Source organism: Hippocampus bargibanti, linkage group LG04 (genome assembly GCF_051943395.1).
Source record: "Hippocampus bargibanti isolate YZ-2025 linkage group LG04, ASM5194339v1, whole genome shotgun sequence".
NCBI classification, from domain to species: domain Eukaryota; kingdom Metazoa; phylum Chordata; class Actinopteri; order Syngnathiformes; family Syngnathidae; genus Hippocampus; species Hippocampus bargibanti.
Genome location: NC_142737.1, coordinates 11,910,247 through 11,932,228, shown reverse-complemented (window position 1 = coordinate 11,932,228; position 21,982 = coordinate 11,910,247). Strand labels below are relative to the sequence as shown.

Sequence of the window (21,982 nt, the reverse complement as noted above, 5' to 3'; positions counted from 1 at the left end):
TCATTCTTCTCTTCTTTGAATTGATGCCCAATGGCATCATTTTGCCTCTCAATGGTCAGGTTTGGCATTGCGACAGCGACATCTAGTTTGGAACAGGAGAGTTGATTGGAATATCATGACGTTTTGTGTGCGATTTTCTTTTTTGTCTTGTCATATGTAAGGTCTTTAGTTCCGGGAAATAAATCAGTTAACAAGTTAAAAATCACTTTGCGTCTGTGTAACTCACTTTACACCCTCAAATGTGATCTGCAAAAAGCCCTTTTAAACTCAATCCAAGCAGAATATGACATGAATATGTCCGGAACATGTGCGTCCTTTGGAGTAAAAGGTCCAGTGTGGTGGCGCTCATCTGGACCCCATCAGGTTCCATGTCCCCAGGCGATCAGACTAGCATCCCTGTACCAGACCTGCTCCTTTATTAAAGCCTCAGCCTCCTGTGACCCGCGCACACACAGAGTGGGCCTCGGGGTACGCTCACACATGGTTCCCATAGGTCATTTGGCTTGTTTGTGACTTGCGCGTTTGATTCTCTAGCAGACCACATGTGGATTGAGAGTCGAAGAAACACGGCGCAAGGGGCCGTTCCCCACAAAACATCTGCGTAATGATAGCGTACCCAAGGGGAGGGCACAACGCGGAGGGGGCTCGGCAAAAGTCGAGACACACGACGAGAAAGAACAAGGTGAATTTCCACGCTTGAACTCTGTTGTTGTACACCATGTTCAGCACTTTGCAAGTCAATCCCACAGTCCCCTCCAAGCAAGATTTTTTTTCTCACTTGCAATCCGCACATCAAAAAAAGATGTATAATGTCAGCGGTGGTAGAGACCTGGTATGAACACACGGGGCCTTTAAGGCCTTCTCTGCCGGAGCAGACGCTAATCAGAACCATTGACCTACATTCACAGCTTGGATTAATTATATCACGGTAATTAATTTCCAAGAATTTATCATCAGTTCACAGCATGTATCTTGGCCTCCCAGCTTTTAAGACTTATATCGTAAATGCAGAATTTTCTTTTATCCGCTCAGATTTCAGCTTCTATGTGTTGCCACGTAAATGTAATCTCCCCAAAGCCTTTGCAGTGCTTACTGTTAGCGCCAGATTTGACATTTATAATTTAAGAGCATGGAGTGATGGTATCATTTTTCTGTCCTCTGACTGTTTGACCTAACTCGATTGCCATGTTTACCCATTTTTGGTTGGACTAAATATATGAATCGAAAATTTACTAAAGGAGGGCATGATTTCAAAATGTCTTTAAAATTAATGTGTCCTTTTCAGGGAAAAAATGGTCATTGTTTAGATAGGTCAACTTACAAGCTGTGTTGCTGGAAAAAGATTTGGGGGACACTTTCATTGCCTATACAGGGAAGCAGGAGCAAAGAATAGTGCTGCCCATATTCATCTTTGGTGAGTATGATGCATTCTATTTAAAATTCCGATACTTTTGTCATGTTCTTTGGTAAATTTGCATTTTGAACTGCTATATATCGCAGTGTAGAGGTCTAGAATGATTTGGAGGTTTTGTCCTGGAAAATAAAGGTAACAGTACTTTTTTATGATGGTCTTTTCTCTTCTTTATCTAATAATTTTGTACATGATTTTGCCATGTGATGTTGTAAAGTATCTGCGGAAGTCACTGCCCACAAACGGATTACGGACTTCATGTGATGAGATTCCAAGTTTTATGAATTTATAACCTGGTCCAATAAAGGTGAACAACAATATGAATAAACTTGACTAGGGTAGAAATGATAACATTTATAGTATATTCCAGTGGCGGGCTGTGGATTTCATCGCAAGGTCTTCAGTAGTGCTATGTCTCAATCAACACACAGCTGCGAGTGTGGTGTGATGTACTACATGTCCACTAGAGGGTGCTGTTGGGCAGAAACGATAATGTAAGAAATACTGTCATTAAATAGTTGGAATTTTTATGTGGATTCATGATAACCTCATAAAATTTCAATACAGTGGTACCTCGGTTCTCGAACACCTCAATGTTCGAACAAATCGGTGTTCGAACAAAATATTCGAGATGCTTCGGCGTTCGAACATCAATCGGTGTTCGAATGCCAATACGACGCGTGAGTGCGTACGCGAGGCTGGGGAGCTGAGCGGCGCACGGGTGTATCGCTCTGTTCGTGACCAACTGTTGTCGCTAGCGGACGTGCTGCGTTTTGCTCTAGCGTTTAACTTGCAAGTGACAGGAGCAAAGAGGTGGTTTCGGTGTTCGAAAAAATCGCTTTTCGAACAGGGTCCTGGAACGAATTATGGTCGAGAACCGAGGTACCACTGTATTAATTGCTATTTTTGCTAGCTTCTGAGCTGTCCAACCTTTCTGAATGATGTCCATCTATTCTTGAAAATAAAAGCCATTTTCCATCTTGAAAATGGCTTTAACAGTATATTTGCAAACAAATCCATATCTTCTCCTCCTCCTGCCATTGTGGGTTGACAAGATCGCTATTAAATCAACCAGACAATATATTTGCTTATGCAGCTTGCTACAGATACACTGTGCTAGCTCCGGCCAGTATGCTCTTATCACTACTGGCTAATGATGATTGGCTAGTGACTTGCCAATCATGTGACTATCTTAGTTTGCGAAAATGCTCACGTTTCCAGTGCCTTTCAGCAGGCTTTGAGTTGCCAACTTGAAATCTGATTGGTTAGAGCAAGTGTCTGAAACTCATGACAAAAAGTTACCGGACACCAACTCTGAAAAGTTGCCTGCCCAGCCATAAAGTTGCCTGCCCCATTTTTCACAACTTGAAACACAATACGACGACTAATCGCAAAAACAACAACATTGTTGCAGAGTATTAAGGATTGATAATCAGAATATATAACAGAAACACTTTAAAATGTGCCGACCACAAATGCTCCCTTGCTTAATTTATTGTAAATATCACTTGCTGATGATTATGCTCCAGTTGTCGTTTGTCGATACACTGTTCGGCATGTTGCACAATGCAATATTTGCATGTCGTCGTCTGCTACAAGCCACGTGAACTCCTCTTTTCACAATGCTTTTAATGTAAGTTTACGTTTTGTAGCGTCATACATTTTGTTAGCCTCTTTTGAATCTTTCTTTTGGGGTTGAGGTTTTGGCTTGATTCCTAACCACCATTTTTCTTGTGTTCTCTGTGCGTCTACTTTGTAAAATGATATGCAAATGCACCCGGAAGCACGAAGTTATTCGATGCAGGCTTCTGATTCGATGCCGAGTTTGTAAATTGCCAAACAAACCAAAATTCAGAAATTTCGAAATCAGAATAAAGCAATCGTTTGATTTGAAAAAAAAATTGTTTGTTTTATTTTCTTGAAAAAGTTGTCGGCCACCCGAGCGGAGACGTTCTGTAAGATGTACGACTGACGTAAAAGTTGCACACCCCGGGCGTCCGGGCAATAGTTGTATGAGACACTGGCTCAAGCAACAGTTTCATCGACATTTATTTTTCCGCTCCAGGGCCCGCAGAACTGATTGAGAAGGCGTCCAGATATATTTCTGACCTTGGTAAAAAATGATGACTGAAATGTGATTGGTTAAATGCTTAAATACGAAAACACACATCTGGAAGCAGCACAACAGGGAAAAAGCAATGAAAGGAAGCTGAAAGACAATTTGGAATTATTTAAAGGACAACCGACGGCTCCGGAAAAGTTGTGTCCATAATTTGTCAAATCACTTCAAATGACTTCTACTGAGCATATTTGACTACTTAGCTATATTTTACGTTTTAAGATTTGCGCTGAATATTCAGGAAGTCTTGTTTCTGAATTGGTGACGATACCTACCGTGACGTCACGGTAGGTATTCTCACTGACCGAGATAGCGACACACAATGCATTTTACAGTACAGTACTTTACTTTGTTTGGTCTGAAAACTTCGTGTTGATCTGTGTTGATGGCGAAAAAGGAAAACACATAAATAACGCGATGGTGAATCGTTGTGTGTTGCACCAAGACTACTATTTGATACGAGCTGACACAAATTCCCAGCAGACAAATCAGCTCATTTCCAACGGAGCTTGGGCGCCATCTTGTGCATTTTCTGGGACGCTACATTGGAGTCCAGACCCCTCAAAATGACACGGAAGGACGTCTTTAATCGATTGCAAACATTTATGCTCCCCTCTTAAGAACTATTTGAATCATATTCATAACTGGAAGAGTAACAAGAAAGCATCTTCCCCGAATCTGAAGCCATTGTTTTGATTCTCGAGCAAGGCAAGACGTCTTGGCGTGACGTCACGAACAAGGGGGCGGGACCTTCTGAAAATGCCCAATTCGCAGCTGGCCATTTCCGTTTTCATTTTGAAGTAGTTTTTGGACACTTTAAGTAATAATTTTTTAAAAGTTTTTCTAATGTCAGTTAAGAAACAAAAAATTGTGTCGGTTGTCACAATTCATGGACCAAATATCATTCACATTAGTCAGATATTTTTAGGCCAGCGGAGAAGGCCTTGCAGGCCCCGACGGTCCACCACTGGTATATTGTATATTTTATACTAAATTTACAACAATAAAAAGCCATCATGTTGCAATTTGATGTTGGTGTATTTCAAGTAAATTAATTTAGTTGACGTGAACTTTTTTTGACCTACATAGGGTTCATGTTATCTATGAAAAAATATATAGCCAGTGGAGGTTGTGTATAAATGCATGCATGCTTTTGTAGATTTTGGTAAAATATTTTGCACTGTGCCTATAACATTTCGGAAACATAATCTATGAATATAGTGCGAAAGAGTCATTAGCCCACTGAATATTCTTACGCATGAACATATCGAGAATGTTCTTGTCATTGGAACAATGTGAAATTAAATCTCCACTCAAGTGTCTAAATTTCTGGGCATTGGACTTTTCATTTTATATCATCATATTTTGGAGTATAAGTTATGATATGCAGCCTGTAGGCCTGGATCAGGAGATTGTGTATTGCCAATTTTTCAGTCGGGGGGGGGTTGCTGAGTTGAGACCATCTCCAGACCCCGCAAATCTCTCTTATATTGCCTTTAGGAGGACAACACACGTGTGCTGACGTGGAGAAGAATTTGCTCCTTGGCCTCTCGAGAAATCCTGCAAAGCTTGTGAGTCTTTTGCGATGGACGGCCTCATCCCAGAGAGGACGACACCCCGATTTGTATATTGATCATTTTGTTTTGAATTTGATAAAAAATGACCCAAAGACACAATGACACCAATACATTGCATCAGAGTTGAGGTAGATCGATAGTTTAGACCATCAATTAGAATTTTGACGCAACCCAAATTGATATTGTCCCTGCTTCCTTCCTTCCACAATGACTGTGGTTATCACAGTGGGACGGGACACTGCTAAGGAAGTGCTGATAAGATTGCTATGTTTGCATCCCCAGATAAAACCGTGGCATGCATAGTCGAGTCCAGACCGCCACTCTCGCCGTACATCGTTGATGGACGTTAAAAGCGGGCAGTAAAAAGTAGGACTTAATGTCGGGAAAGTGAGCAACAGACCAGACGTCGACATTAAAGATACGAGGGTCAGTTCAAATTAGATAAGACTGCCGACACTGGTTTGGTTTATCACACGGGTTGGGTTAAAAATGTCAGCTTGCCATCTGATTTATGTCAGCAAGGTCAACGGGCTGAAAACTTAAACAAGCTTTCAAAGCGTTACAGTTAGCGAGTTGTCTTTTTAGCAGCGGGATTCCCCCTTACTCGCGTCTTAAAACAATATTTTACTGCCTACATCTTAACATGTTTTGTTTCACTCGGGCATAACAGAACGGTTCGGTCCCTGATGACAGATGTCAAATTCAGTCTGCGTCATTCTGTGGGTCCCCCCTTGACATCATTCATTTCAAAACCAATTCTACAATCATAAAAATGTTCATAACCAAATGATCCGCCAATTATGTACGCGATAGAACGTTTCTTCCTTTGCTCTGCTTCTTTGCAGAATGCAGGCCGAGTCGTGCCTTGATGTAACTCTGCCGATATTGATTAACCACAATGTCATCGCTGCCATTTCGATTGGCTAATACAAAGTAGATTTTCATTCTACTCTGTGAGGTTTTCATCCACGGAATAAAACAAGAAAGAAGAAAAACAACACAACATCCTTTGTCCTAGCAAGAATGTGGGAAATGACGAATGGGCTGGCGGTCAACTTCTTGATCCTGCCACATTCCCTCCCACTTTTGATTGGCGCCTGTTGTAAGGGAAAAGAAACAGAGACCAGGCAAAATGAGGCCAGTCAGGATAGAATGAAACCAGAGGTCTGAAGGATTAGCCATTAGCGACTAGCTGTTAGCCGTACGTTTGCTAACAATGCGCTTTTAGTTTTTTAAAGGGTATTACCTAACATTACCATAAACTATCATGGATGACAAATGTGACAAATGACCACACAGTGATGATATCACAGCTTTTTTCATGTACTTTCCAATTAAATTCATCATAGCGTTGCTAAATCAACACATGTAAAAACGATAGCTTGAAGGATGGTACTGAGATCAAACTGTTCCGCGAAACATACTTCCACTTTTGTAATCGACCCAGGAACTGTAAATACAAACTTCCGATTCTTGTAGCAGCTCGGGATAAAGTATCACTTCTCCCAGTCTCAAAAGTTAGACTGTCATGCATATGAGCCAAGAGGCACACACACACACACACACACACACACACACACACACACACACACACACACACACACACACACACACACACACACACACACACACACACACGTGCAAGCAGACACACAGAGAACGCCTGCTCCCATATGTGAGGGAGGGAGTACTCGTACTCAAGTCACCAACAGTCGCACGGCTATGTGCAATACACCATTTTTTTTCGGGTGGTGGGTGTTCAGCTTTCAGGTGAGGACATGGTACTACAATTCCTCACATCCAAGACTTGAAAAAGAGGAAAAGAAAGGCTCAAGTGTTTCCCCCACTGGACAGCTGACTCGTTACCTGGGTGCCTCGGTACTGTGCGACGCTGTGCGGTCATTTTTTTTTTTTTTTTGGGGGGGGGGGGGGGGGGGTCAAGAGAGACAGCAGACAGAGATGAAGAGAAAGGGAGCGATACACGTTAAATGGATTATCTGACACCAGCTTGGATCTGCCGACGTGATTCTTAGGTTTTCAGGGGGGGTTCTCAGAGGAAACTCTACCAAGGTTTGACTGCCCGTGGAGAGTCTGGCTGGTAGCAAGTACACTGAGTGCTCCCCCTTGATTTTAAGACTTCCACCTCTGCATGATTTTTCTTCTCCTAATTTATAGAAGCTCCCTGGACGTAGGACCTTCAGAACATCAACCGAAAGAACAGTTTTGCAGTGTTACGAACAGGTGTCTTACCGGAATACGTATTAAATCAATCCATTTTTTTTTTCGCCTCTAATTGTTTTTCCTTCCAACCAGATCCGCTTGTAACTTGGACTGCAGACTTTTTGGTTTCCCAAAGGTAGAGAACTCAGAGGAATACCGGCTGGAAGAGGATCAGTGAGTAGCTTTTAAGTCAAACATAAAGCAGAAGGGAAATCGGAGGATTTCACACAGGTGCTTCATAATTTGGATTCTGCGGCAGTGGTGGTGGGGGGGAGTTCTGACCCGGCGAGGACTTTGTAAGGCTTCCCTCCCTGCCCTCCCCAGTCTATCTGCGCCCCCAGCAGCATGTCCCAGGCTCTGAGGCTGCCTCGAGTCCTCCACACAGCGCACTACCATGATCAGATGTGCTGCTGGAAGGAGTAAGGCTGCCTTGTCCTACTCCAGGACTGACTTTGGGACTCATTCTTGTTCTGGGACCAGCCACTGGTTGAGGCCCGCCACACTGCTTTCCTCGTGGTCTCTGCCTTTCCTGTTAGCTCTTGTAGCTCTCGCTATCTCCCTCCCCGGAGCAGCCTGCCATCAGCTCAGAAAAGACAGACTGAGGCTCACCATACCGTGGAGCCACAGGGCTTTGCGGAACATTTCAGAAAGCGAGGGTGCCTCCAAGCCCGGGGCCACTGGGGGGCCCCCGGGTCGGACCGGGGGACCACAGGGTAGGCACGTGCGCAGTTACAGTCATCTCCAAGGAGACATACGGCGGAGGAAGCTGTTCTCTTTCCAGAAGTTTTTCTTGAGGATCGACAAGAACGGAAGGGTCAATGGAACCAAGAGCAAGGATGACCCTCTCAGTAAGTAAAAATATGATCTGATGTCATCATTTTAGAGTTTTACTGAATACGTATTGCATGTGACCTCAATGTACTGTTGCTCCGAGGGTCTCGGAGCAAACGTGAGTCTATACTACGAGATGCAATTCATTTACATAGTCATTTACTTTCAAACCAGACATCCAACGGGATCTGTCCTGTCCAAACACTCAGCACAAAATTGGTAGCTCTCAAATGACTTTGGAAGGAGTAAAGACAGATAACCTAGTCATTATCAGACGGTCCTCACAGCCCAAAGTAAACGCTGATAACAACCAGCAAGCGACATGGAGGGTGATATGGATGTCAGTCCCGATGGTGCTTTTATAATCTTGCTCCCTCTCTGTGTTTCCCAGTTGAACAAATTACATCCCACAGTCAGAGAGATTTGGTTTCAGAAGAAACTTTCAAGCAATTACGCATATCGGGCTTCTCGATAAGCATTTGCCTATCAGAATCACCGGGTCAATCACACCCTCCCAGTGTGTGTGCTATCTTAAAGCCGCCGACAACGACACATGTGCTTGGCGAGTATTCGCTCACATCTTCTCTTCACGTGCTCTCTTTCTCCTTCTTGAACCAGAGTGAGTTGAGTGTGTGGAACCTTTTTAATGTTCTCCCCGGGGGAATGCTAAACCACACTTTCAATCAAAAGGAGCGAAGATGTCAGAGGGAGATTTTGTTTTGACAAGGTCATGACAGAAGCAACTTTATTTACAGAGCGTATTAAACAGTGATGCCTTTACTGACACATTTGTTGGATGTTTCTCTTAAGTTGTAAAACTTGACATGTGGGGGTGCACGAGCGACTGACTCCATTATATGAATGGTGTGCGCTAATGCGTCTTGAACTTTTGCGGGCATAGAATGTCTCACTGTCGAGATGGACGTGTCACTGTTTAGAAAATAAAAATCAGCAGGTTTTAGCGTGGCTTGTCCATCGGGGAGGGCAACTAAAATGAGCTGACGGGATGAGTTGGAGCTACAACTTCATGAATGGCAAACCTGATCATTGTGATCACATCAAAGCCATGTGTCTTCCACATCAATGGGACTGCCATCAAAAAGCTCTGTCCTGGGGGGGTGTGGGGACACTGTGTGGATTTTGTGCTCTTGTATCAGGTTCACACGGTAAAGGACACCACACAACAGTAGCTTCAGTCTTTGCTCCCTGGGGCCAGACATGATCCCAGGTCTGATGTCTTTTGTCGACTCTGCGCAGTCCCTTGAAGTGACAAAATATCCTGTTTTTGTTCTTATGAGTGGTAGGACAATCTCGCTTGTCGCCGAGCGTAAAAACTTGTCCAAGCAGTTCAAGTATGACGGTGCCTCAGATAGATGTATGAAGGATGTGGGAACGCTGTCTTAGGGTGCTGCCTGTGGCCCAGCGGGGACTGAGCTCAGTATCTTAACGACCTACTATCCAGGCTCCCACAGATTTATAGGGATGCCAGCAAAAAAACTGTCTGGAGCATGTGTTAAGGTTGGTTTGAGATACTATATAGCGCACCGGTGTCAAAGACAAGGCCCAGGGGCCAGTTCTGGCCTGCCACATCATTTTATTTGGCCCGCAAAAGCAAATCAAGCATGTCAAGTTCCATGATGCTAGTCAAAACCAAATTTTCAAATTGTTGTATGAAAACGACAATGTCATTATTCTTGACTTCAGATTTTAAAATTCTGTATTTATTAATTTGTTGTGTGTTCTGTATGTAATATGTGGAGGATATAAAACTTTCTAATGGCTTCCCCAAATTCATAACAGCCCCGGAGAGGAAACCGTAACTACAATGTGGCCCGCGGCAAAAAAAAACAAAACAAAAACACCCATCATACAATAGAGCAAGCTTTTTTTATTTATTTGCTTAGAACATATCTGCAAAAGCATCTCATTAAATATAGATTATATGCTAATGTACAAAGCCAAGTGTTTTTTTTTACCAGAGCACTTGCTACTTCCTTTACCTTATACAACGGTACCTCTTCACATGAACATCTCCATGTGAAATTTTCAAGTTACAAAACGCCTCAAAAGGTAATTGTTGCTTCTTGTTATGAAATTAATTTCAAAATACGAAAAGTAAAAAATACAACGTGGGTGATTATTGAGACTCCCAATTTCATGTACGCAACATGATTATAGCAGGTCTGTGATTGGCTGATCCTTAGCATTATCCTGGCATCCCATTGGCTAAGAGGGACCTCTGCCGGATGTGTCGAAGTGTGTATGTATAGTTAGATAGCGATGTGTTTATTCCGCATCTTCCTCGTTCGCCCCTCGAGCCACGAGGTGTCACGGTAGTTTTATGTAAACGACAATCATTCAGAAAAAAAGTATTCACCAGTCAGGCGATCATTTTCTTAGGATTGTTAAAACCCGACCAGAGCAAACATGGCCGAATCTTTTTTAATAATACAAAACGGCAGTCAAAAACGCCTTCTGAACGAGAACACCAATGAAAGAGGTCAAAAAATGAATAGGACCAAGTTATAGTTAAATGTTTTTTTTTAAATTAAATGCTTTACGCTATTCTTTTTTTTTTACATTATGTTAAACTCTCATTTATTGTGCAACAATGTCATTGTAGCATATATTTATTACAGTTTTCATGCGTTTTTATGTTTCAGAAAATATTAATGTCTTAATTTTGGCCACTTTGAGAACGATATCTTGACTTGCAAAATGTTCTCTTTCAAAATTGTCTTCCAGAAACAATTAATTTAATAAGTAGATAAGATAAGAAAACCTTTATTTGTCTCACAATGAGAAAATTCACAATAATAATAATAAATAATAATAATAATAATAATAATAATAATACATTTAATTTACAAGCGCCTTTCTGAACATCCAAGGAACTTTACAATAAAACAACAATACATAGAACAATGTACAGCAGCAAAATTTGGAGGGAAAAGTAGAAGTAGGGGGAAAAAAGACCCCCACTGCTCTATAAATTGTCTGACTTGGTCGCTTATGGTACAAGCCTGTCAACAAGTGTGCATATGCGTGTCAGACTGTGTTGCCATGCGTGCACTGAGATGCCTGTGGATATGCTGAGTTTGTGCGAGTGTTTTTCTTTTTTCTTCATACACATTTGTCTTCTTTCATCAGAGCCACGGCCTTTTGCATGGGAAAAACAGATGGACCTCTTACTGAGGTGTGGGGGGGGGCGAAAGCGAGAGATGTGTATCTTTTTATTGAAATGAAGCTCATGATGGATATTCAGTCTGTTTAAATACATACAATGTGGTTCTTTTTAAAGTGCCATTCGGAAATATCCAGATTCCCGTGTCAGCATGAAAAGGGCATTTTATTTTGCGGCAGGTGGGGGGATAAAATGTTAAAAATAAAGCGGATAGAGAATGAAGAAGAATGGCAAAACAAGCTGCAAATTGCATGCCTTCTCGTATCTTTATGGAAAAACACTTCCATTCCACAACTAACGCACTATTTGCAGTTGTTGAGCGTATCCAACACATTACCATAGCTATGTTGCTGCGTTCCAAATCCACATAGCTACTTCATTGGGTACATAAGCAGAATCTAATATGATTCAGTACAGGGATTGGGGGTACTGTATTTATTTTGTTAATAAAATATATATTATTATTATTATTATTATTATTATTATTATTAGTAGTAGTAGTAGTAGTAGTAGTATTGTTGTTGTTATTATTTATGTTGTATTTTTTATTACTATATTTCCCAGACCATAACGTGCACCGGCTCATAAGGCGCACCTTCAACAAATGGCATATTTAAAAGCCTTTTCCATGCATAAGGTGCACCGTATTATATGGCGCCCCTTCAACAAATGACCTTAGAAATGTTTTTTTTTTCCATATACAGTGATACCTTGGTTTACGAAGCCCTTGGCTTACAAACTTTTCGGTTTACGAACGTTACATTTATGAAAATTTTACCTTGTCATACAAACTTTACCTTGGCATACGAATTTTTTTCATGCACGGAGCTGCCTCAATGAGTGATGTGTCGCTCACGAATGAGCCCGTTCTTCTAACAACAAAATGGCAGCCGACTGTTTTTGTCCTCTATTCCTCGCCCCGAATCTTCGGTTAAAGCCATGTGATTGGTCAAGAACGCAGCAGTGAGGGGGGGAAGGTTTAAACATTAAAAAGACAAGCAGACGACAGTGAGAGAGTTTCAACTTTGATAGTTCAAAGGCAGAGTGTAGACTGCAAGAATTAAAATATCCCATCAATCAGGCTCCACAAACAACCCGCACAAGCCATCTGTACACTTGATGCAAAAAGCTATCAACCCAGCTAAACAGAACACAATTGATGAGGAACTAGATAAATTTATCGCAGACATAGCACCTACAAGGGATCATTCCTCAAGATTATAAAAGAAGGTTACGTTCCTCATCAAGTGTTTAATGCTGATGAAACCGGCCACTCCATTCCATCAAGCCATCAACGACCATCACAAAGGTAAATAAAACGACTTTATTATAAAATACAGTTTATTTCTTTAATTATAATACCATAGCACATTTATTATACATAAAATAACGTATATTTTGTGTAGTTTAAGGCTTAAAAAATTAGAAAGTAGAAAATTATGTTTCATGGGGACCTGGGAACGGATTATTCTCATTTTAATGGTTTCCTATGGGAATTTAATTTTTGGGATACACACTTTTCACCTGACACACTGTCTAGGAACCAATTAAGTTCGGAAAAGAAAAAACCTTGCCAGAGGCCATGGCCAGCAGTTATCGGCACCCAAGCATGAAAAAACAAAACCCGAACAAATCCGGGAATGACGCTCTATGTCATATTTTCAATTCCCAAATAAATTCGGGAATTGCAGTGAATGAGTTAAAACGGCATTAAGCATCGGTGAAAAATTGCACTTGCAGATCCTTTGTTGCATGACATAAGTCGTACAAAATATTGAAAGCAGGTATCGGGACGATGCGGTATGGTTCTACAATGCTGCAAATTACAATATTTAGTTCTTGAAAATGGATGTAATATGGACCACTGAGGAGAATGTTTGAATCTTGTGGACCCATGTACCCAATACTAAATGTACAGTACATCCACATGTGTTCATAAGGCTTCCCGAGCACCATAATGCACATGCGTGTGAGCCAGAGCGTATACAAGCTGTCTCGCCCCAGCCTCCGGTGGCTGACTTTGATCAGTGATCATTGCACTCTTTTCTAATCCTCCCTCCAACCCCCCTCCCCCTCATTCTCACTGTCATGGCTCTACTATCCTCTGTTCTTTGACTTTTCATCCCTCCCATGTCTACAGAGCAGCCAGACCAGGCCATAGATTGTCTTACATCCTCACTTGGTCCCAGACACCCGATCCCCACACAGAAACTAGCTCCTCTCAGATCTTCAATGGCCGTTGTGTCACAGTCCCCACTGTCGCTTTGCAGCTTCAGACCTCATCGCCCTGAGGTGACACTGTTTGAACTCGAAATTGATACAGTCACGACCTCGTGGACAAGGAGAGAAGCCACCGTGCTTTTTTAAGGGAGGGATTGTTCTTTTGGGACACACCTGCGTGCTCCACTCTTTGCTTCGCGATACAGCTTCCGGCTTCATATCCGGAAAATGGTGTAGGTCTCTCGTGGATGCCGGGGCCTCCAAAAAGCGATTAGGGAGAAGAGTAGCATTGATCAAAGCGTGTCATTCCCTTCCCCTGGGTTGCTTCCACATGCAAGGGTGCAGCGGTTGAAGGAATTACTGAAGTGAGAGAGACTGTCGTGACATCAAACAAATGATGGGAACTTCAGACAGCCACTTCTTGGACATGTGACATTGATTGGCGCTTGTTTCCTGATGGCTAAACATACAACCGGAATCACCACCGTTCCAACCAGAATCTTTTAACAGCGTTCTCACATGCACCGACAGAGAACATTTTAAATGAGTGTGGCCTAACCATTTTGTTGGTTGTCAACCGCTGGTATACTCGACACATTTACCGTCGACGTCATTCACTGTCACTCTGCCGGAGTTGACAAACTCAATTTTCTCATGAACCACTTTGGAGTTACACAGTGGCATGTTCTCCCCGTGTCTGCTTGGCTTTTCTCTGGGTACTCTGGTTTCGTCTCACAATTCAAAAACATACATGACAAGCTGATTGAATATTCTAAAACTGTCCCAAGGTGTGAATGTGAGCGAGGATCGTTGGCGTTCAGTTTTCTTATACAGTATAGTGGAAGAGGGGTCCAGTCATGTGGCACTCTCAAGTTCATGATTTGGCACCATTTTAGACTCAACCACCACCCCACCAAAACAAATAAAGAAATAAGGAAGGAAGGAAGGATGGAAGGGAGGAAGGGAGGGAGGGAGGGAGAAAGAAAGAAAGAAAGAAAGAAAGAAAGAAAGAAAGAAAGAAAGAAAGAAAGAAAGAAAGAAAGAAAGAAAGTAAGGAAGTAAGAAAGGAAGGGGGGGAGAGAGAGAGAGAGAGAGAGAGAGAGAGAGAGAGAGAGAGAGAGAGAGAGAGAGAGAGAGAGGTAAATAGATAGAGACAGAGAGAGGTAAATAGATAGAGACAGAGGTAAATATATAGATATATGGTAGGTAGGTAGGTAGGTAGGTAGGTTGGTAGGTAGGTAGGTAGGTAGGTAGGTAGGTAGGTAGGTAGGTAGGTAGGTAGGTAGGTCATCTTCAACTTGGACATTTTCAGCAATTGTTTTCAAATATTTGTAACGAGAATGGTTGGCATCCAGTTTTCTTATACAGTATAGTGGAAGAGGGGTCCAGTCATGTGGCACTCTCAAGTTCATGATTTGGCACCATTTTAGACTCAGCCACCACCCCACCAAAATAAATAAATAGAAAAAGAGAAAGACAGAGAGAGAGATAGACAGAGAGAGGTAAATAGATAGCGACAGAGGAGAGAGGTAAATATATAGGTAGGTAGGTAGGTAGGTAGATCATCTTTAACTTGGACATTTTCAGCAATTGTTTTCAAATATGTGTACCGTATCATCCCCTCACAGGGTCGTTGAGTACAACGTTCTCATTTTACGGACTGCCGTCAACCTATCCATAAATTGTTGCTGTTATGCATACTCAACTCAACTGTATTTATCGAGCACTTTTAGACAGCCATTGCTGCATATAAAATGTTGTACATAGAGCAACTATCATATATACAGTCCGACAATAAAACAATAAATCAGTAACAAAGAGAGCACTAAGACCTAAATCTGAGTCATGCTAAGTCAAATGGCAAAAAAATATAGGTGGGTTTAAAAGATTGGCAGAGAAGGGGGCTTGCCAAATGTTCACTTGATTTTTTTAACCCCGAGGGGCCCATGAGTGCCCCAATATGTCCTTCCTACGTGCTCATTGCGAGCTCTCTTCTCACATACTGCCAGTAGAGAATGAGACAAGTAGTTTTTGTGGTCAAAGGACATATTGGGAAGTTATATCTCTCTGACCTCTTACAAAGACTACATAGCTGGAGTATAAATTAACCCCACCATCAGCCATTGAGAACCTTGAATTATTTGCGTAGGACTCAGACACCTGACTAAGGAAATGCAATTAAACGAGCCGAAGAGTCTCAGTCGTGTCTACCCATTCGTTTTCAAATTATGCAGCTGAAACCGGTTACACAGTTGTAAATCTTGTTTGCAGTTATAAAACCTTAAATCTCACATCCCATGGTCGCTTGTGTAGGAGTTCCTAAAATCTAGCAGGAATCATACTTTGGGTGATGTGGAAGAAAAGCCTCATTAGCAGCCCATATGGCACAGGTGTCACAAAATGTGCATTGTTCTCTATTGAGATCTGGACCAGGAAAACATTTAAAACATTCACATCCTTTTGCCATTTCAGTGTAGTCTTTTCGGACCGAAAACTGATTCCCATTTTTCTATAGAAACATAGTGAATGGGGGTGCATAATAATAATAATAATAATAATAATAATAATAATAATAATAATAATAATAATAATCATAATCATAATCATAATAATAATAATGTGTTCTTGGGTGATTTGAAAGGCACTTGTAAATTACATGTATAATAATAATAATAATACCTGAGAGTAGGGACCTATCATAGCTGTGTCCGGCGCCACCAGGTCTGGACATTAGGGATATATAAATGGGGCCGATACGACCAGTCAGACTTTAGTTCGCTGACGAAGCCTCTTGGATAGGAGGCGAAACGTCCGAAACCTTCACTTTTGTACAGATGACGACTGAAGAAACCTTCTCATCAATAATAATAATAATAATAATAATAATAATAATAATAATAATAATAATAATAATAATAATCTGCTGTTGTTACTGTTTTCTAGGTATTTTGGAAATCACATCGGTGGACGTGGGAGTGGTGGCTATCAAAGGGCTGAAGAGCAACTACTATCTGGCAATCAGCAGGAGGGGAGAGCTGTATGGAGCGGTGAGTGTCCGGGTCAGAGGTCTCATAGCTATTTTTAGACACATCATGGTGATCTTTAAAAAAAACACAAACATCTTATGTGTTCATCCCGTGCAGTTACAGTTTGTCAAGTGTTTGCACAGGAAAAAGAAGAGAAAACTGTGAAGCCATAAATTGGATCACAGTGTCACAATTTTCAAAGTTCAATGAGTGAACTTTGAGGTCAAACATAACCAGATTTCACACTGGCAATAATGGCGAGTCACTTATGGTACAGTTTGTTGACTTTCACACACGGATGTTGACACACACGGATAATACTAATACTACTACTACTACTACTACTACTACTACTACTACTAATAATAATAATAATAATAATAATAATAATAATAATAATAATAATAATAATAATACATTTCATTTATAAGCGCCTTTCAAAACTGTCAAGGACACTTTACAGTCACAGGATAGTTTTTCTGCGGGTGAGCAGCGGCAGCCACACGCGCCAGCGTTCACTCAACCCGGAAGTAACAAAGTTAAAAAAAACTAAATACCAAATATGACATCAACATTTTCAAAAAGTCATTTTAAACAGCGAGAACAGTGACAATAATGACATCAAGCTATATAAATAAAAATATTTAATATAGTGTATTTTTTACATGAGTAATTCGTTTTTCACATACTTTTACATGATTTTTGGTAGTTAATTAACAACATAAAAAGTATAATGTAGCCATTAAAAAAGACCCTTCCAAGGTTTCTATATATTATTTAAATATATATTAAAATATTTTACACATTTTCAAATAATGAAACAAGTTAATCACTTTTAATATGATATTCTAGTGATAACGACACAAAAGAAACACGTAAAACATATACTGACGTCACTCAATTGACGGCCTGGCTCACCCTAGCTAATAACAACCAGCAACTTCTATTCGCCAATGAAAACGTCACTCACCAGGCTAGGTCCCGCCTTTTAAAGCCACATTCATTCAAAGTCATGCATAAACAGATAACCCTTTTTTTGTGAGGAATTGTTAACCGAAAAAAGAATGAAAGTAGGCTTTTAGTAAATTGTTTATTTTTATTCTCATATTTTTCTTTAAAAAGCAGCTTAAAGGCTACTCCTTTAAAATGGAGGTGTCATAACAAATCATGTTCTGAAATGAATTTTTCAATGTCATGCTAATGATGGTCCTTTTCCTGTTGGCTTTTCCCTTCAGGGGTCGCCACAGTCAATCAATGTCCTCCACCTAACCCGGTTTTGTGCATCCTCTTCTCTCACACCAGCTACAGTCATGTCCTCTTTGACAACATCATGCTAATGATGGTTCAACTGTCTATGTTAGAGGTTTTTTTTTCATACGAATTCTCTACTTCAGATGTGTCCAGCTGTAGATTATGGGGTTGTTGCATGGACAAACCTGACATATTTGCACATAAAACTGTTTTACTTAAGGAGTATGAAATTGACATATGGTGCTTCTGGATTTTTCTAGAGGGAGTTTGGCATTGACTGCACCCTGAAGGAGCGCATTGAGGAAAACGGCTACAACACCTATGCGTCAGCCGAGTGGAAGAACAAGCGACGGCAGATGTTTGTGGGTCTGAACATCCATGGGAGGCCTGTGAGAGGGAAGAGAACACGAAGGAAAAACACGGCCACCCACTTCCTTCCGATCATGGCGTGAGCCCGTCGTCAAATGCGCTGGGGAAAAAAAAGGACAAAATGCAGCACTGGCAAAAAGAGGCATTCCTCACCTGAGGGTGAAGACTCATACTAGGAAATTTTAGAAACGAGGCACTAACACTGACAAAGAACAGAGATCAGATCATGTACTTTATTTGAAAGGGAAGTGTGTGGTTATGTTTGATGTGGCCCAGGATGCAATATTTATCTTATTTCTGTGCCAAAATGGAGCTAAATGGCAAATAGAAACATGACTCGCTCAGCTAATAAGCAAGTGTAGAAGCAGACAAGTGGGTATCCTTTATCATTAAACTCTAGGGGACCCAACAAAGCATTTGATTACTTAATGCCCGTGTGTTTTCTGCACTGTACTGATTTATTTATTTTGTGATTATTTAACTAGAGGGGTACACTGATGTCCTGAGCATTCCTTGGCATTCTTCATTTTTTGTTTGTTTGTTTTTTTTCATAGGATTTCTATCAAGTGGAAATAAAATACTGTTTTTATCCTCCGCATCCCATCTGTTGTGTTCACCGCACACTCTGGACTTGTGAATGTTGGGGTTGCGGTATGTGAGTCCTTATCTGCATGGCTGACAAGGCAACCATTAACGTCTGAGGGCTGGCTAATCCATGTGGCAACCATTGCTCTCATTATCTCCCTAACCGAGCGGAAACATAAAGACAAGACAGGAGGGAGGGAGAACTCTGCATTGATACGGACTGTAGATGCAAGCGGAATTGACTACAGTCTGAAGTCTATGTACGTCTATGATGTACACCAACTTGGAGGCACCTGCTAAAAATATGAATACTGTATCGAAAAACCTGCTTGTCCTTGGATGCTCACTGGTTGCTGCAACATGACCAATGTCTGACCACCCACTTCCCTCAGTCGTCATGCGTGAGCATGCTAATCGGTGACAGATGGCTTGATGGCAGATCAAAAGAGGACATTATGGGACATTAATGCCACAATCGACTGGGCCTCATATCTTCTTGTCTTGGCAAATATCTATTTTAGCTAAGACAAAGGTGCAGGAGTGTGGTTCTCCGGTGTTGTCACTTTAAGACCCGTATTGTCATGTTGCTTTTGCCAACAAGTCAAAACCTATGGAAGAATTGAAGGATGGATGGGTAGATAGATAGACAGATGGATGGATGGATGGATGGATGGATGGATGGATGGATGGATGGATGGATGGATGGATGGATGGATGGATGGATGGATGGATGAGCGGACTGACTAAATGTTAGCGAGAAAGATAGTTAGCTAGCTAGCTAGAGAAGTAGCTCGAAAGGTGGATGGATGGATGGATGGATGGATGATTGGATGGATGATTGGATAGATGAGTGGACTGACTAAATGTTAGCGAGAAAGATAGTTAGCTAGCTAGTTAGAGAGGTAGCTAGAAAGGTGGATATATGGATGGATGGATGGATGGATGGATGGATGGATGGATGGATGGATGGATGGATGGATGGATGGATGGATGGATGGATGGATGGATGAGCAGACTGACCAAATGTTAGCCAGCAAGATAGTTTGCTAGCTAGCTAGAAAGATAGCTAGAAAAGTGGATAGATAGATGGATGGATAGATACATAGATAGATGGAAAGCTAGATAGATAGATGCATAGACATTACATTGTCCTTGTCTGGTGACTTTTTTTTGTTTTTTGTTTGGTTTGTTGGTCCGAGTACTTTAAAGGACAACCGACGCCTTCGGACAAGTTGTGTCCATAATTTGTAAAATGGCTTCAAATGACTTCTACTGAGCGTATTTTACAAAGATTCCACATTGGTCTGAAAACATCGTGTTGCACCAGAAAGAGCCAGAAGACGGCATCCAAGCTCCATGTAAGGAATTTATCAGTCTGTGGAAACGGGCTGATTCATTCCTCACAGGAGCTCGGTGGCCATTTTCTGCCTCTTTGTGGGTGAGACATTTCCCCCAATGTGGCCTCAAAATGGCACTGAATAAATTATTTAATCGATTGCAAACATGTATGCTTTCCTCTTCAGAATTATTTGAATCATATTCATAACTGGAAGTGTAACAAGAAAGCATATTCTCCGAATCTGAAGCCATTGTTTTGATTCACTAGCAATGCAAGACGTCTTGGCGTGACGTCACGAACTGGGGGCGGGACTTTCTGAAAATGCCCAATTCGCAGCTCAATTTTTTGCAGATTTTGGACACTTTAAGTCGTTTTTATTGGTGTTTTGCATTTGACTAAAATATCATACTGCGTGTTTTGGGTATTTTAGATGCTATAAAACGTTTTTCTGATGTCAGTTAAAAAACAAAAAAGTGACGTCGGTTGTCCTTTAAGTAATAAAAAAATCTACAGTGAAATCCCCCACTGGTAATGTAGTTACTGTATCAGACAGTTGGTGTTTCTAAATCCAAGCTAATTTATCCCATGGGTGAAGTCTTTGGCCCCCTGGATAAAATTTAACTATCAAGTAGCCTTGAATTTTCTTTAATTCATTCCTAATGGCTCTTGGTACTATGTAATGAGGCACCAGGGAAATAACCTAATTGGAGCTAATGAATAGCCGCCTTGGAGCGTGGTCCATCAGCAGACACTCTTGTCCACAACCCCTCCTCCACCATTCGCACCAGTGTCGTTTGTCATCGTGTGCATGTGCACTCTCCAGACACTTGAAAGTGTTCAAACTTCCTCCAGGGAGGCTGGCATATGGGGGACAGCAATAAGAGAAAATAGCTATGGCAATCTTTTCTCAAAGTTGGTCCGCACATTCTGGCGCGGGAATACACTGCGGCATAATGCGATCCAGCTTGGGGAAACAAGTGGAAAATGGCTCTAGGCTGAAAACAACTAATGAATACTTATACTGAGAAGTCTGGCACAACACATGTTTGTAGTGGGCCGCTACTGAAATTGCTGCGGCTGGGTGAGAGGCTTCTGAATGTATTCTATCAGGCAACAATGTTTGTTACACTGCATTACAATAGACAGTGTCAGATGTGGAAAACTCTTCGTTTTTCTTAGATTTTCTGCAATAAAACCATTTATACACCAATTTATCCCACAGAGTTAGAAAATACCTGTAATACACCGTGATTGGGGTTCATTCTGACATTTCAAGGTATGTCCAGGCTAAATGCTATAAAAATAACATTTTCCCACCACAAGGTATTGTCCAACTTTTTAAAATGTTTTTATTTTTAGAATTTGCACTAAATTATACCAATGCATCAAAACATTTAATCACATTGTTCATTCATAATTTGGTTTTGTGTTTTTTTTTGTTAATGTGATGTGCATTTTATTCCCACAATGCCACAGTCTAATACCCAATGGCTTTTTGGACAAATGCTACATTTGTAAAATTTAGCCTACAGGTGCATTATAGTTTTTTGCTTTTTTGAATGTTGCTGTGCCGATGACTATTTTGTTTTTGGGAGCCTTTTACTGAGCGAGTTGCTTGTTCTGTAGCCACAAAGGGACTTAAGTCTTCTTGTGCCGGTCCCAAGCACGGATAAATACAGAGGGTTGTGTCAGGAAGGGCGTCCTACGTAAAAAATTGGCCAAAACAAACATGCGGATCAAACCTCTAAAGATGGAGGACACTGATTTTCTGTGGCGACCTCGTGAAGGGAATAGCCGAAAAGAAGAAGAGCCTACAGGTGCATTGAAGCGTATTTGTGAGTATGTGCTCA

General features: G+C 41.3%; 1 protein-coding gene across 1 annotated transcript; it reads left to right on the top strand.

Annotated features, from left to right (window-relative positions):
* The first annotated feature begins 1,177 nt into the window (after positions 1-1,177).
* LOC148899005 (fibroblast growth factor 10-like) lies at positions 1,178-19,163 on the top strand. The gene is made up of 6 exons (XM_088995466.1): positions 1,178-1,414; positions 5,031-5,101; positions 7,283-7,348; positions 7,421-8,175; positions 16,506-16,609; positions 18,100-19,163. Exons 4-6 carry the CDS (start codon positions 7,722-7,724, stop codon positions 18,289-18,291), a joined length of 750 nt encoding a protein of 249 aa, XP_088851592.1. The 5' UTR covers positions 1,178-1,414; positions 5,031-5,101; positions 7,283-7,348; positions 7,421-7,721; the 3' UTR covers positions 18,292-19,163.
* The last annotated feature ends 2,819 nt before the right edge of the window (positions 19,164-21,982 follow it).